Genomic DNA, 17,291 nt, shown 5'->3' on the forward strand with positions numbered 1-17,291 from the left:
GAATATACAGATACAGATAAAATACAGTCGTAACCGACTAAGTCTCAAGGTGTTTCCTTGATGTACAAGTTAAGAAACAAACCCGAGATACAAATAAGATATTCTACCTATATTCGGTATCCTATATTCAGTCCAAATACCATCGCCGTGTAGATATGGGATATCCATAATCTCCACAGTAGCCCCCGAGACCTTTGCAGTCAACCATCATAGCCTTCTCAAAGATAATAATCCGAGTGCTTCAAATTTTTCATGCTAAGGCCTGCCGAGTAGCGAAGACGAAGACTGTAAAGGGCGAAAAAATAAAGAATATGGTGCATCGAATAGATGCACCTAATTAGGTGTAGCCCCCAACTATGTGATTAGTTAACAAACTAAACATATAGTTGAGAACAAAATAATAGCACAATCGTGCATCATATGACAAAAGCAGACGCGGCGCCTAAAGAGGCATTCTTGCCGACTGCTTTTTGGTCATAATAAAAGGAATCCGAGTGGTTAACACTCTAAAAGGTCCACGAATGAACATACTTGACAGGCATCCGAATAAAAAACTCTAAAGATTACCCACCAAGTATTATAAAAATTATGGTAATGAACAAGTCTAATAGCCTAGGCTATGACTATTTACCATAATGAAAACAGGCATATAACATACCAAGGAAATGACTATGGTAAAAACAAGCCATTCCAAGTTAACCCAGACAGCTTTTGTAGCCTAAAAAAGCTTACAAAAACAGCATAACGCCTTTCTGTCGGGCACCTTTTAATTTGCATTGCAATAATTCCAAAGAATTATATGACCGCATAAAAAAGGATTTTATCAGCATTGGGCAACACTATTGTGCGCATAAATTGCCAAAGCAAAAAATGCCTAAGTCTCTAAGGAACACAATGGGCCACGCTGTCAAAAGTATTGGGCTGAGGTACTGTTCAGGCCTAAGCCCATTCGCACCTCCGATACCCTTAACAAGAAATCCCGAGATTGAAGCGACGCTTCGTCTTCCCCGCCGGAACTCTCGCCATTTTCCCCAATCCCTGCTACAGTACAGAGCTGCGCCGGCAAACTAGGGTTCACCATTCCACTCGAATCCACCTTCAAAAAGTTCATCAAAATCCTTCCCGTGATCCACCGCCTCAATCCCTCACCTCTCCCCAGCCATCCCTCGAATCAAATCAGCGCATTCGGGTAAAATCGATGGCAGAAGAAAAAGAAAGCTTTGAAGGCCAATGGGCGAAAGCTTTGAAGGCCAATGGGCGCCGTCCGACGTGACGGAGGAGAACCTGAAGGAGATGGTGGCGCACGGCGTTCTCCCTGTCAAGGAAATCATCGGCTGTCAAGGAAAGTCCTGCTCCAGTGCCTGAAAGTCGTTTTGATCCGTCAAAATGCATGGTCCAGTGCTCCATCTTCTCCGCGGGGGTATCCTCCTGGCACTCGGTCCACTCGGCGACAAAATCAGCTAACGCTTGGGACTTGATTGAAATTCGGGGCTTGAATGATATGTCCAAAGACATCAACTCCAAAGCCCACTTAGCAATCCGTCCGTTTGCTTCGCGGTTGTGCAGTATATCACCGAGTGGGAATGATGTGACCACCGTTACCGAGTGACCTTGAAAGTAGTGAGATAGCTTCCTGGTAGTAATTAGAATACCATATAACAGCTTCTGAACCTGAGGGTACCTCGTTTTGGAGTCGGATAGGACCTCGCTGACAAAGTAAATCGGTCGCTGGACTTTCTGGACATGGCCTTCTTCCTCGCGCTCAACGACCAAGACTGTGCTCACAACCTGGGAGGTGGCTGCTACATACAGCAACAACGGCTCCTGCGGGTGTGGTGAGGCTAAGACCGGTGGCTCGGTGAGGAGTTTCTTGAAATCTTCGAAGGCCTTCTGTGCTTCGGGTCCCCACTGGAAGTTGTCTGTTTTCTTTAGTAGCTTAAAGAAGGGCATCCCCCGCTCGCCAAGTCTTGAAACAAATCGGCTGAGCGCCGCCATGCATCCAGTCAGCTTCTGAACATCTTTCTGGGTACTTGGCGGTTTCATGTTGAGGATAGCGGTAACTTTCTCCGGGTTGGCTTGGATGCCCCTATGAGACACCATAAAACCAAGCAGCTTCCCTGACGGTACTCCGAAGGTGCACTTTTCAGGGTTTAATTTCATCCTGAAAGCGCGGATGCTCGCGAAGGTTTCTTCTAGATCCAAGATCAAATCATCCTTTTGCTTGGTCTTGACGACTACATCATCCACATAGGCTTCAACGTTGCGACCGATCTGCGTTGAGAAGCATCTCTGGATCATACGTTGATAAGTTGCTCCTGCGTTTTTCAGTCCGAACGGCATGGTGACGTAGCAGTATGCCCCAAAGGGCGTGATGAATGAAGTCTTCAAGCAGTCGGATTCCTTTAGTCGGATCTGATGATACCCCGAGTAGCAGTCCAAAAAACTGAGAAGCTCACAGCCGGCGGTCGAGTCGACTACCTGGTCAATGCGAGGCAACCCAAAAGGATCCTTAGGGCAAGATTTGTTGAGGTCAGTATAATCAGCACACATGCGCCATTGCCCTGTTTTCTTCCGAACTAGAACCGGGTTTGCCAGCCAGTCGGGATGAAGGACTTCTTTAATGAAGCATGCTGCTAACAGCTTGGTTAATTCCTCCTTGATCGCGTCCTTCCTGTCTTGTGCGAATCGGCGGAGTCGTTGTTTGATAGGCTTGGCATCTTCTTTGACATGTAAGGAGTGCTCAATCACCTCTCTAGGAATACCGGGCATATCAGATGGTTTACATGCAAAGATATCTTTATTGTTCTGAAGAAAGGTGATGAGCGCGCTTTCCTATTTACAATCTAACTCGGCGCCTATTACAACAGTTTTAGTAGAATCAGAAGGATCTAGGGGAATCTTTTTAGTCTTGGCTTCGCTTTCTCCACTCTTTGAAATCTTGGTAGCGGGCACTTCTCCTTCGCTCGCCGTGGCTGCAGCCAGTCGGATATCCTCTCGGGCAGACGCCATCTCGCGGGTTTGGGCCATGTCGCAACTCTCCTTGTCGCATGTGACGGCTTGCTTGATGTCGCTTCGTAGGGCTAGGACTCCTCGGGGACCAGGCATCTTCATCATCATGTAAGTGTAGTGCGGGACGGCCATGAACTTGGCTAACGCCGGGCGTCCGAGTATGGCATGGTATGCTGTCTCGAAATCGGCGACTTCAAAGCTGATATTCTCTGTGCGGAAGTTTTCCCGAGTGCCAAAGGTGACCGGGAGGGTGATCTGGCCGAGTGGAGTTGCGGATAATCCTGGAATTACTCCGTGAAAAGGCGCATTGCTTGGTTTTAGCTCAAAGCGAGGAATCTGCATATCATCCAAGGTCTTGGCGAAGAGGATATTGAGCGCACTGCCACCGTCAATGAGGGTTCTGCGAAGCTTGACATTACGGACCACTGGGTCTAGTACCAGGGGGTACCGCCCCGGGTGGACCACTCGGTCAGGGTGATCCGAGCGGTCAAACTTGATTGCAATCTCTGACCATCGAAGATACTGGGGCGTGTCGGGCTGAACAGTATTGATCTCCCGTTCAGTCAACTTCTGCTTCCGTTTGGACTCATAAGCCAGGGGGCCGCCGAAGATATGGTTGAGCTCCTTGCGGTGGTCTTGAAATCCTGCCGGGGTGTCACCGTCGTCCTTCTTCCTCGACGTGCTTTGTTCTTCGTCAGAATTCTTCCTTGTAGTCTTGGTGTATTGCTCCGCAAACTGCTTGTAGACGAAACAATCTTTGGCCACGTGGTTGGAGTTAGGATGGTGCGGGCATTGGGAGTTCATGATCTTGTCGAACGTGTTAACGCGCGAACGCTGTCGAGAAGAATGGGTGGCGGTTGCAACAAGTTCCACAGGCTTACGCTTGCGGTCCTTATTGTTGTTACTTCCACCTCCTCCCGTGGCCGGCGTACCCTTGTTTGGCTTCCAACTGGGACCCGACTGCTTTGATGCGGTGACGGCGTCTTCAGCTTTGGCGTACTCGTTGGCTTTTTCAAACATAAGCTTGACTGTCCTGGGAGGCTTACGCCCGAACTTGCCGACCAATTCTTCGTGGCGAATCCCTTTGGTGAATGCGGCGATGATAACGTCGTCGGTGATGTCGGAGATCTTGTTACGTTGTTCAGAAAATCGCCGGATGTAATCTCGAAGGGATTCCCCGGACTTCTGAATAACGTTGTAAAGGTCGTATTGTGTGCCGGGACGCTCGAAGGTGCCTTGGAAGTTGGCGATGAAGTGGTCGCGTAATTCAGCCCAAGATCCAATTGTACCACGGGGCAATCCATGGAGCCAAGATCGGGCGGAATCCGCTAGAGCCACTGGTAAATAGTTCGCCATGGCCTTGCTGTCTCCTCCTGCTGCGCGGATTGCGAGACCGTAGACGGTAAGCCACGATTCTGGGTTAGTGGTACCGTCGTACTTCTCTATTCCAGTCGGTTTGAAGCCGGCTGGCCAATCCACTCGACGCAGGTCGTCGGTGAAGGCTGCTACTCCGTCAAGGTCGTCGTCGTGGCGGTCCGGCGAATGATGATAGCCTCGAGCTGCTCGGCGCTGTATGATTGTGTCGCGAAGATCGACGGGGCGACGACGAGGTGGTGAGCGAGGCCGTTCCACTCGGCGCTCCCTATGATGGTCGGGAGGTGAGTGAATGGACCGCTCGTCGTGACCCCTGCTCCTGCGATTGGATCCTGCGCCAGTGATGCTGAGGCTTGGATGACGGTAGTCATGAGATCGGAAGTGGGGGACTCGGCTGCCAGTCGGCGTGTGGACGCTTTCGGAGTTAACTGGGACCGAAGCTGCAATCATGGTCTTCGTCTGGTTCAGGATGTTGACGACGTGATCAGATTGATTGAGCTCGTTTTCCTTGAGGAGGGTGTCGAGGAGGGTGATCGCGGCAACCGCATTCTGTTGAGGGGTGCGAAAAACCGGTGTCCCTTCAACATCTTGCTGACCGATGAGATCACGCGCTCGGCGTCCTGCTTCCAAAGCTCGCTGCCGTCGATCCTCAGCCTCCTTCGCAGTCCGCTCACGCTCCTGCTGCTCACGCCGTAGCCGTTCTTGTTCTTGTGCTTGATGCTCCTCCTCCAGTCGGCGACGCTCAGTCTCGCGACGCACTTCGGTCTCCCGGGCTTGGCGTTGCTCCTCCGTCTCATTATTGGCCATGAAGACGCCGAAGAAGAGAGGGGTGTAGTTGTCATCTAGGCTTTCATCGAAGTCGTCGAGATCCGGGTCGTTGTAGCGAGAGCTAAACTCGTCGTACTCCACGATGTCGGTGGGGCGCGAGTCGACGGTGGGAGAGCTGTAGTAGCCATCCAGCTGATCCGTCGAAACCGTGCCGAGTGGTTGGAGGATGACGCCGACTTCCCTGAAGCATGCGAAATCGGTGTAGAAGCCGACTTCCGCCTAGGCCTGCGGGATGGAGACGCTGTCGTGATGGAGATGGCAGCCAAATCGTCGGGGAGCTTCATCAGGACCGGTGGGTAAGCCCCATCATCTCGATCTGGTGTCGTTGGAGAAGATGCGATCTCAGCCGAGTGGTTTGAAGCCGACTCGATTGAGATGGTCTTGAAGTAACTTTCAGCCGCGTTTGGGAGTCCAAACGGGACTGAAATCTGGTTCTCTCCCGACTGGACTGACACCGAGTCAAGGAGAGAGATCTTGCCGAAGTTGTTGGTGACGAAGTCGAGGCTGCCGAACCGAAACGTCTGCCCGGGTGGGAAGACGAGGTCGTCGATGCCGGAGACGGAACCCATTGCACTGATCGGCGAAAAGCTTGACGCTACCCCTACCTGGCGCGCCAACTGTCGAAACTAGATTTCGGCAATAATAAAAGGGGGTGGCTATCTAGCTGGAAAAGTGTATGGGTTTGGAGACAAAGGATTTATACAGGTTCAGGCCTTCTTATTCAAGAAGTAATACCCTACTCCTGTCCGGGGATGAATCCGCCGAGTGTATTATTGATTGTATGATTTGGAGAAAATCAACCTCTGCCCCTAGAGGCACCCGGACCCCCCTTATATATGGGAAGGAGTCCGTGTTACAAAAGATAATCTATATCCCTAACGGAATATACAGATACAGATAAAATACAGTCGTAACCGACTAAGTCTCAAGGTGTTTCCTTGATGTACAAGTTAAGAAACAAACCCGAGATACAAATAAGATATTCTACCTATATTCGGTATCCTATATTCAGTCCAAATACCATCGCCGTGTAGATATGGGATATCCATAATCTCCACAGTTTAGTTCACGATAAAATTGAAAGTTTGGTCGAAATTGAAACGATACGATGAAAAAGTTGAAAGTTTATGTGTGTAGGAAAGTTTTGATGTGACGAAAAATTTTGAAGTTTGAAGAAAAAGTTTGAAACTAAACTCGGCCAAATTGCGATTGTTTTGTCACTGTATTGTGCCCATGAGTATACGAGATTACGGGAAGCAGATCGTCTGACGTTAGGCGCACAATGTCAGAGGGACATCCAGCGTCGATCCATCATCCGATCGGCATCTCACGGCGCTGCTGCTTCCTTCGTTCCGCATCGCACGAGCGTGGCGAGGACGGCCCATTCAGCCCATTTACGAGCAACCGCGGAGGGACAAAAACGAACGAGACTGCTCGTTATTCGTCAATCTGCCATCGCGCAAAAAAAAAGAAAAGAAAAAGCAATCCCTGGCATGGCTGCCCGCCGCTCCGCTGCGGCTTGCCGCCTTTCTCGACGCGGGCTGAGAGGAGCGGACTGCCGAGGAAGACTGCTTCGACCTCGCCCTCCTCTCCATCCCTCGGCCCCATGTCCTCCCCCACGCGAGAGCTTCCAGGTGTTGCCGTCCTCGACAACGACGGCTTCCACAGCGGCGGTCGCACTGAACGCGCTGATGAAGCCTAGAGGGGGGGGTGAATAGGTTGTCCCTGAAATCTTAAAAACAAATCGCAACGGTAAAATTCAAACAGACCCGGAACTTCCTGGTAAGGAACTCCGGAACTTCCGGCCTGCCAGGCCCGGAACTTCCGGTGTTCTAAGACAAGAACTTCCGGGTAACAAAACAGAGATGAAATTCAAATTTCGAAACAGGAGACTAAGCCAATCTTCACAAGATGGTGCACAGGTATTCTAAGCAGAGGATATATCACAGAATCATTCACAGAAACATCACAGAAAGAGACAAGAGCGATTTTTTTTTGAAGTTCGGATCTTGCGATCCTACTCTCCGTTGAGGAGCTCCAAAGAGCTGGGTCTCGATTAACCCCTTGCCTCACTTGTGCAAAAACCCCAGTGGAAATCCACAGCCTTCAACCCCAAACACCCCTAGGCAAATTTCTAGAATTGAGTGACCACCAAGATCCAACTCAACCTACTTCTAGAAATCCACTACAAGTGTGGGTTGCTATACTTGGAAAGCCTCTAGAATCTCAGCACAAGAACTTCACTAACTTACCTCGTTCCCTTTTGGAGGAGAGGAAATCCTTCACAAACTTACCCGGGACATCCACAATACGCAATGGATTCTCGCGGGTGACACCTAACCGTCTAGGAGATCATCTCCAAGAGTAATAAGCACTCAGATGACAACCCACGAGATATTCCAAGTGCTCACCCAAGATCCTAGTCTTCACACCTCTCCAAATCTTCTTCTCTCCCTCTCAATCTCTCTTTCATACAAGAATTAGGCTCTAGATTCAGTGGAAAGACAAGAAACACTTCGGAGAGGCTAGCAATAGCTCTAGGTTCGAAAAGTGAAAGTGGAATGGCCGAGGAACGAGCTGGAAACGAACTGTATATGTATAACGGCTAGGTGACGTCATCTAGCCGTTACTCACAAATTTGAACTGGAAACAAGACAGGAAGTTCCGGACCTGGAAGACCGGAACTTCCGGACTACACTTAGGAAAATCTTTTTCACAAGACCGGAACTTCTAGACCTAGAAGACAGGAAGTTCCGGACTTGCATTTTTGGACAGATGGAGTATTTGCAAAAAAAAAAAGAACTCCTAGGGAAACTTGACACTTGGTTCACACTAAGAGCACTTGATATATCTCAGAGCATCACCTGGAACCCCTCTTAATAGTACGGTTTTTCCTAAAAACTCGATTTCAGAAGATAAACTATCCTATGCACTTCTCGAGTTCTGGTCCGCTTTGATTTTGTACTTTTTGGGGGGTCTCCAAGCATCCATCTTCCACACCTTGGACTAATGCACCTGAAAGCTACTCAATGAGCTCATTAGTCTCTTAACCACATTTGTCATTAATCACCAAAACCCACTAGGAGGATTAATGCACTTTCAATCTCCTCCTTTTTGGTGATTGATGATAACATGGTTAAAGCTTACAAAAGATTGATAAGAATTTTGTTTTGAATGGTTAGAGGTGAATGAAACTCCCCCTTAATGTATGCATATGGAAGATATGAGTGGAGCTCATATGCATATATATAAGGGAGCAACCGAGGAGAGTTTCCTTCATCCCTACTCATTCGTGGGATGCAAAAAGCAGTAAGAATAGATATTATATGCAAAAGATACGACACGTTGAGCACTCAAAAAGATAAAATCAACATCACATCACAAACAACAAATAAGACACTCATAGCATAAATGAAGAGGAGTATAAATAAAGGGCAGCTAAGAGCATCTAACAGCCATTACATTCACACAAATAGAGAATTAGAACATGTCCATGAGTTCTTAAGAATAGGGGCCAAAGGATTGCAAGGTCCGGAACTTCCGGATAAAATACCAGGAACTTCCGGACAAGCTGACATGACAATAAGGCGAGGGAGCTGCCAGGTCCAGAACTTCCGGATAAGAGGATCCGGAACTTCCGGATTAAACAGACAGCAGGCAGTAAGCATCAAAAACAAAATTTTGACCCCCTTCGATTGCAATTTTCTCCCCCTTTGACATCAATGCACTAAAAAGAGACAAAATCACAAGGGAAGAAGAGGATCAAGCCTCATCATTATCGCCATCAGAAGGAATGATCTCAGTGTCGCCAGAGTGAGGAGAGTCGATGTCTTGCCCGGCGGCATCCACTGCCTCATTGGGATCTGTAGGAGCATTCTCAGTAGGGGCATCTGACTCCTCATCATCACTGCTCTCCTCGGAGTGAGAGGACTCCTCATTAAAGAAACGAGAAGTGCCAGAGGGACCCTCATCACTAGCAATGTCTCGAGCAGTCTCATAAGCAGCAAAAGGATCAACAAACTCATCATCAGAAATGTCAGAGACATCCTTGCCTGTTGCAATCCAATCTTCCTTTTGACGCCTCTCTATCTTCTTTACCTCTTAGCTGTCTTGGCACACATGCAAAAGATAGCCCTGAGAGCCTTCTTTATGGGAGAAGAAGACTCAGAACGCTGAGGTGCAGCAGAGAAAGAAGGAGCAGCTGAGGTGGAAGCACGAGTCACTCTGGTGGTAGGAGTAGCTGAAGTAGTGGGAGCATGAGGACGGAAAGGCTTGTGTTGATTGTCTTTGAAATAACAAATCCCAGTCTTGGCCTCAATCATCTTCATGATATAAGGAGCATAGATGAAGCCTCTCTTTGGCTCACACACTGTCTCATAGATCTCACTCCAGATAAGCTTCATGATGCTGAAATCGGGCTTGTTATAGCGCATGCGACTAAGGAGGAGTGCATGCCTACCTGGAAGAGCTGTAGCATCTCCCACTTTGGGGAGCAAAGACCACCTGAAGATAGAGTACAGCACTCTATAATATGGACGCAACCCTCGAGTAGTCCCCAAACAATCCTTGGGAGCATCCTTCTCATACATAAAGGTAGTGCTGGTCGGTGACAGAGCATCCTCTACAAAGATATGTGGACGACTCAGGTCATCATCATCTAACCCCAAAGCTGCAGCAAACTGTGCCATAGAAACCCTATACTGCTGCCCTTGAATGGTCCACTTCACAAAATCAAGCCCCTTCTTAGTGGTGCCAAAGAAAGCAGTGGAGTAGAACTGTCCAATCACTTCCTCATTCCAGGAATACTGCAAGGCCAACAAATCTGCCACGTGCTTGCGCTCACACACCTTGCGTACCTCATTGAAGACTATGTTGTTCTTTGAGGACATGTACTGCCAGTCTAGCCACTTCATCTCTACCACTGGATGAGATCTTCCCATGATCACAGAGTTATACCAATCAACCTACACCAAGGTCCTGAATCTGTCATCCTGAGAGTTAGCTGGCAGAGTATCAGGACTAACCATTCTGTCCCTTCCACACTTGAGTAGATTCTTCAGATAGTTCACTCTTGGGCGTTTAGGATCAGGATCAACAGCCCTTGTCTTGTATAGCCTCAAAGGATTGCTTTCAGAACCAGGCTCATCCTCATTGCCACCATCATCTGAGTCAGATGCAGCTGGAGAGGGAGAGCGGGGTGCATCACGAATGACAATGCTACTAGCCCTCCTGGAATGGATCGGAATCTGACTCCCACTGTAAAAATCTCCAACTTTTTCTTTGCCCAATCTCCCCCTAGGACCACGAACCGGGGGGCTTGAGTCAGCAGGAACATCTTGAGAAAGCTTCTGTCTCTTCTCACGAGGCATAATGACCACTGCAACAAGAATCAACAAGGTTGGAGTGCAATGGTTAAATGAAACAGTAGCAAAATCAAGGTTACTGGCTGGCTGGACAGAGACCGGAAGTTCCGGGCCAAGAACACCGGAATTTCCGGCCTGCAAAACTGAAGAATAGAGGATTTAACCAGGCCAGTGCATGTGACAATCCTATAGATCGACAATCTACAAGGTAGCAGGAACAATTCTATCCAAAAGGTTTTCTCCCTAGGTTCACATATTTAGAGATCGGGGCAAAAACATGATGAACCAAAAGAGAAGATCAAAAGTGCTACCTTGAGAGGGGAAATCGCAAATCGATCGCGGGATGAACCTCCTAGCCACCAATGTGGTAGGAATCAAATTTCCACGGAGAGGAATCAAATTTCCACGGTTGGAAGAGAAAATCGCCGAGAGGAGCACTATAGCGGCGGCTAGGGTTTGGGAATCGGGGAGGAGAAGAAGTGAGGAGAGAGAGACCAGGCTCGGGCTCCCCCTGGGTATTTATACCCCCGACCCCCGGAAGTTCCGGACTGGGGTGACCGGAACTTCCGGCCTGACAGAACAGAGGGCAGTCAGGCCCAAGTTCAATGGAATAGATGAGAATTCAAAGATTTGGAAATGAAAACCTATGGACATAAAGAGACTTATGATGTATATGACCAGCCAACAATCAACATTACATAACAATGGTCAATATACATCACAAGAAGAGATAAAAACCAAATTTTCGCAATAAAAACACATAAATTTTTTTGCAAAATTTCACAAAAAGTTTTTTGATAATAGAGGGAATGTTTGAGCTTTATTCCTGGTATCAAGACCATCTTCTACACAAGAAGTGATCTCAAGACACAAAAGCTCTTTTTTTTAATTTACATTTTAGTGACACATGTTTGGCTATGAATTAGCCAACCACCCATCACCTAATGTTACGAGAGTCTAAGATATTGAGCTCACTCCTAAGCTCGCAAAATCTTTTCTCATCTAAAGGCTTGGTGAAAATGTCGGCTAATTGGCTTTCGGTTCTCACATGGGTAAGGCATATGTCTCCTTTAGTCTCATGATCTCTCAAGAAGTGGTGGCGAATGTCTATGTGCTTGGTTCTTGAGTGTTGGATGGGATTGTTGGCTATTTTGATGGCACTCTCATTATCACATAGGAGTGGGATCTTGGTGAAGTTGTAGCCAAAGTCTTTTAGGGTTTGTCTCATCCAAAGGAGTTGAGCACAACAAGAACCAGCGGCAACATATTCGGCTTCGGCCGTGGATAAGGCAATGGAATTTTGTTTCTTAGAGGACCAAGAAACAAGGGACCGCCCAAGGAATTGACAAGTCCCAGTTGTACTTTTTCTATCAACCTTACACCCGGCATAATCCGAATCGGAATAGCCTAAAAGCTCAAAGCCACAACCCTTAGGATACCACAAGCCAAGATTAGGAGTGTGAACTAAATATCTTAGAATTCTCTTGACGGCAATCAAATGGCACTCTTTAGGCTCCGCTTGAAAACGGGCACACATGCAAACACTAAGCATGATGTCGGGACGAGATGCACATAAGTAAAGCAAAGATCCTATCATGGAGCGATATACCTTTTGGTCCACACATTTACCATTATCGTCGAGGTCTAGGTATCCATTAGTAGGCATGGGCGTCTTGATAGGTTTGGCATCCTCCATCCCAAACTTCTTGAGTATGTCTTTCACGTACTTGGTTTGAGAGATGAAGATGCCCACTAGTGCTTGCTTCACTTGTAGCCCGAGGAAGAAGGTCAACTCGCCCATCATAGACATCTCGAACCTTTTAGTCATGATACTACTAAATTCTTCACAAAAAGAGGCATTAGTAGAACCAAATATTATGTCATCGACATAAATTTGGCATATGAATAAATCACTCTTAAATTTTTTAGTGAAGAGAGTAGTATCCACCTTTCCAATTTCAAAACTATTTTTCAAAAGAAAATCTCGAAGACATTCATACCAAGCTCTAGGGGCTTGTTTGAGCCCGTAGAGCGCCTTGTGGAGCTTGTACACATGGTTTGGCAACTTTGGATCCTCGAACCCCGGTGGTTGCTCCACATAGACTAACTCCGAGATAGGTCCATTGAGAAAGGCACTCTTGACATCCATTTGGAATAACCTGAAATCATGGTGAGCGGCATAGGCTAAAAGAATTCTAATTGACTCAAGGCGAGCGACAGGTGCGAAGGTTTCACCAAAATTGAGACCCTCGACTTGGGTGAACCCTTGCGCAACTAACCGGGCTTTGTTCCTTACAACCACCCCATGTTCATCTTGCTTGTTGCGAAAGATCCACTTGGTGCCGATGACATTTTGCTTGGGTCTCTCCACCAAAGTCCATACTTGATTGCGAGTGAAGTTATTCAACTCCTCTTGCATAGCCATCACCCAATCCGGATCACCAAGCGCATCTTCCACCCTGGTTGGTTCCAAAGAAGAGACAAACGAGAAGTGTTGACAAAAACTTGCGATACGAGAGCGAGTAGTTACCCCTTTTCTTATGTCACCAAGTATGTTGTCAACGGGATGATCTCTTTGGACAATGTGATGTATCCTTGGATGGTGCACTGGGGGGACCTAAGCCTGATCAGAATGCTCTAAAGTGCCCTCAGCATCGATCCCATCCACTTGTGCCATTGGCACGTCTTCACTGCCACTGATCCGGAGGTTCCGGACTGTAGAACCCGGAACTTCCGGGCCTGGAGATGTCCGGAGGTTCCAGTCAATAGGACCCGGAACTTCCGGCTCAGCAGACACAGCACTTGTAGGGCTATTGGATGTCGATGACGCGGAGGTTGATCCCTATCTTCTTGGTCATCCTGCGTCTCGACTGGTCGTATGTCTCCAATAGCCTTAGTACCTATAGCTTGATTTGGATCCACATCTCCTACAATATGTACAACAACTTGCTCTCCTTGGGAGCCATTAGATTCATCAAATGTCACATCCCTAGTGACTTCAACAATACCGGAGGTTTTGTTGAAGACACGATAGGCATATGCATTTGATTCATAGCCAAGTAAGAATCCCTCATCCACCTTAGGTGAGAACTTAGATGAGCGAGGCCTCTTACTTAAAATAAAACATTTGCTCCCAAAGACATGAAAATATGAAACATTAGGCTTCTTACCACTCAAGAGCTCATATGAGGTTTTCTTTAGGATCTTGTGGAGGTACAAGCGGTTGATGGCATGACATGCAGTACTCATGGCTTCCGCCCAAAAGACATCCGAAGTCTTGTACTCATCAAGCATTGCCCTTGCGGCTTCAATGAGGGTTCGGTTCTTCCTCTCAACAATGCCGTTTTGGGGAGGATTATAGGGGGCGGAGAACTCGTGCTTAATTCCTTCTTCATCAAGAAATTTCTCCACTTGAGTGTTCTTGAATTCTCCTCCATTGTCGCTTCGCACCCTCTTGATAGTGAGATCATAGAGGTTTTGGGCTTGCTTTGCGAAGCGCTTGAAGACATCTTGAGCTTCGCTTTTGTCATGGAGAAAGTACACCCAAGTGAAGCGTGAAAAATCATCAACAATGATGAAACCATACTTGTTACCTCCAATGCTTATGTAGGCCACGAGCCCAAATAAATCCATATGAAGAAGCTCGAGTGGTCTTGTTGTAGTCATGATGTTTTTTATAGGATGTGGACTCCCAACTTGCTTCCCGGCTTGGCAAGCACTACACACACGATCTTTCTCAAAAGAAACATTAGATAGACCAAGAATGTGTTCCCCTTTTAGAAGAGATGCCAAATTCCTCATTACAACATGGGCTAGCCTACGGTGCCATAGCCAACCCATAGAGGATTTAGCAATCAAGCATGCCTCCGGATTCACTCTATCTACGTCGAAATCAACGAGATAGAGATCACCCTTTAACACACCCTTAAATTCTATGGAAGAGTCATCTCGCCTAAAAAACGGTCACATCCACATCGGTAAACAAGCAATTAAATCCTAACTTACACAATTGAGACACGGATAATAAATTGTAGCTTAATGAATTGACAAGGAGGACATTAGATAGAGATTGATTCTTTGAAATGACAATCTTACCGAGACCCATTACCTTTCCTTTACCATCATCTCCAAAGACAATATTTTCACGACTTCCACCCTCCTCCTCAAGACTTGTAAACATACTCCTCTCTCCCGTCATATGATTGGTGCACCCATTGTCCACAACCCAACTTGAGCCACCGGAGAAGTATGCCTACAAAAGAGATCAAGCTTGGGATTTAGGAACCCAAACTTGTCTAAGTTTGGGTCCCTTGATGTTAGTCACCAAAGCCTTTGGCACCCACACACAAGTGCGGTACTTATCATTGTAATTCCCATTAAAATAAGCAACCACTTTGCCCTCTGAATTTTTGGAAATTACATATGAATCATAGTAAAGACCCTCTGGCCGGAACTTCCTGGCATTATACCCGGAACTTCCGGTCAGCCCCTTCGGCCTATCAGAAGCCCGAAACTTCCTGACAAAATGTCCGGAACTTCCTGTCTTACAGGGCATGAACTTCCGGTCATTTTGCCTAGAACTTCCGGGTGTCTGACCAGTGAGGGGACAAGTCACCTCACTTGCTTATGGAGCTTTTCCTTCTCTTACAAACATCAAGCATTCTTTCCCATTTACCATCACACGCTTAGACACAGGACTTCCACCAGAAAACCCGAGCCCGTGTCCATCCTTGTTAGGATGAGCGGTGATGGTCTTGTAAAGGGCATCTTTTGAATGGTATGTTTTCATGCATCCATATTTCACCAATGTGCCCAACCTTTCATTCTCTTTCTTAAGAGCTTGCATAGCATCAACATTAGTAGCATGAGAGTTCAAATCAATATTGTAACACCTAGCACAACCATTGCTAGTAGATGGGTTGGAAGAATTAGAAACCACATTTGGTTGAGAAGTGCTATTCCAAAGAGTGTCAAATTGAACTTCAAGATCTTTATGACTTTTGTCTAAACTAGCAAACTTCTCTTGAAGAGTTTCATTGACATTCCTAAGGCTAGCTAGAGAACCATTAGTAAAAATTAAGCTCATTAGCTAGTTGTTCATTTTTAGCACATTCTTTAGCTAGGATCTCCTCTAAGGCAAGGTTTCTTTTCTTCTCAAGAATAAGTAATTCTTCTTGCCTTTCGAGAGATTGTTCTTTACTATCCAAAGCTCTCATTAACTTAGCCAAATGTTGCATAGCGGGTTTGCTAAAGCTCTTAAGCACATCATCTAATTCATTATCACTTTCCTCATCACTAGAATCAATATCAAGAGAGGTGTGAGAGGGCTTTTGAGTCATCACCTTGCGGCCTTGGGCCATGAAACAAGAGTAGTGGTAGAAGTCATCGTCGTCATCACTCAAGTTGTTGAAGAGACGCTTATTGCTTGAAGAAGATGACTTGAAGGCGACGGTAGCAACACCACCTTCTCCTTCAACCTTGTCTTTCGGCTTGGGCTTGGGCTTGACCTCTGGATCTTCTTCATCTCTGGAGTACCACACCTCCGCCATGTGTGCCTCTGCCACATGAGCACGCTCCGGCTTCTTCTTGCCTCCCTTAGCCTTAGCTTCATTTGACTTGGGACAATCGGCTATGAAGTGGCCATATTCGCCACAATTGAAGCAAGCCCTCTTTGATTGCCTCTTTCCCTTGTCATCATCCTTCCTCCTTTTGCCATAGCCACTCTTGCGAAGAAAGTGCTTGAATCTCTTGACAATAAAAGCCATCTCTTCATCTTCACTTTCTTCACAACTTGACTCTTCTTCTTGTTTTGCCTTCAAAGCAACTTCTTGATTTTTGATCATGGCGGCATTCTTCACCATTTGCCTCACTTCACGAGCTTCCTCTTCTTGCATCTCATGAGACACAATTCTTCCAAGAATGTCACTTGGGGTGAGTCTCTTGAAGTCTTTCCTTTCCCGTATCATTGATACAAGAGTGGGATATCTTGGACCAAATGCACGGAGAAGTCTCTTGACCACAAAATGATTTGTCATGTCCTCACTCCCAAGTCCTTTAATCTTGTTGACAAGGATCATCATCCTATCATACATCTCTTGTGGTGTCTCCTTGTCATCCATCATAAATCTTCCAAGCCTTCCTTCCAATAATTCAATCTTGGCCTCACGAACGGCGGGTGATCCCTCATGAGCCAATTGCAAAGTATCCCATATCTCCTTGGCCTCCTCAAGCCCATCAACCTTGTTGAACTCCTCCGGACTCAAGGCGGAGAGAATTGCATTGGAAGCTTGAGCATTGCGGTGGATGAGTTGCTCTTGCTCCGAAGTGAGCTCCATGTCATCATGGGGTACATCAACACCTGTACAAACAACTTTCCAAATACTTGGATGCAAAGATATTAGATGCAACTTCATCTTGTGCTTCCAAGCGGCGTAATGTGTCCCATCAAATTGAGGAGCACGCCCGGAAGGTACGGAGACAAAGTTGTGAGGGGGAATGGTAAGTTTGCTGTAATCAAAATGTATAGTAACTCCCTTGGGTGATGGAGTTCCCTTGCTTCTTGCTCCATCTTCATTTCTATTTTCCCCGTTCTTTCCCCCTAAGTCCGACATCGTGGATCACTCAAAGCGGTTGTCACGCCCAGAAATTCTCGAACCAGAATTTCTAAGCTGAATGTGCATTAAATCCCTGTCCAGGACCAGCCAGGGTACACAAACG

General features: G+C 46.9%; 1 protein-coding gene across 1 annotated transcript; it reads right to left on the reverse strand.

Moving 5' to 3' along the window:
- Nucleotides 1-15,640: 15,640 nt before the first annotated feature.
- On the reverse strand, nt 15,641-16,909 carry LOC136355550 (uncharacterized). The gene has a single exon (XM_066308245.1). It carries the CDS (start codon nt 16,907-16,909, stop codon nt 15,641-15,643), a length of 1,269 nt encoding a protein of 422 aa, XP_066164342.1.
- Nucleotides 16,910-17,291: the final 382 nt, after the last annotated feature.

Source organism: Oryza sativa, chromosome 3 (assembly GCF_034140825.1).
Source record: "Oryza sativa Japonica Group chromosome 3, ASM3414082v1".
In the NCBI taxonomy this organism is placed as follows: Eukaryota; Viridiplantae; Streptophyta; class Magnoliopsida; order Poales; family Poaceae; genus Oryza; species Oryza sativa.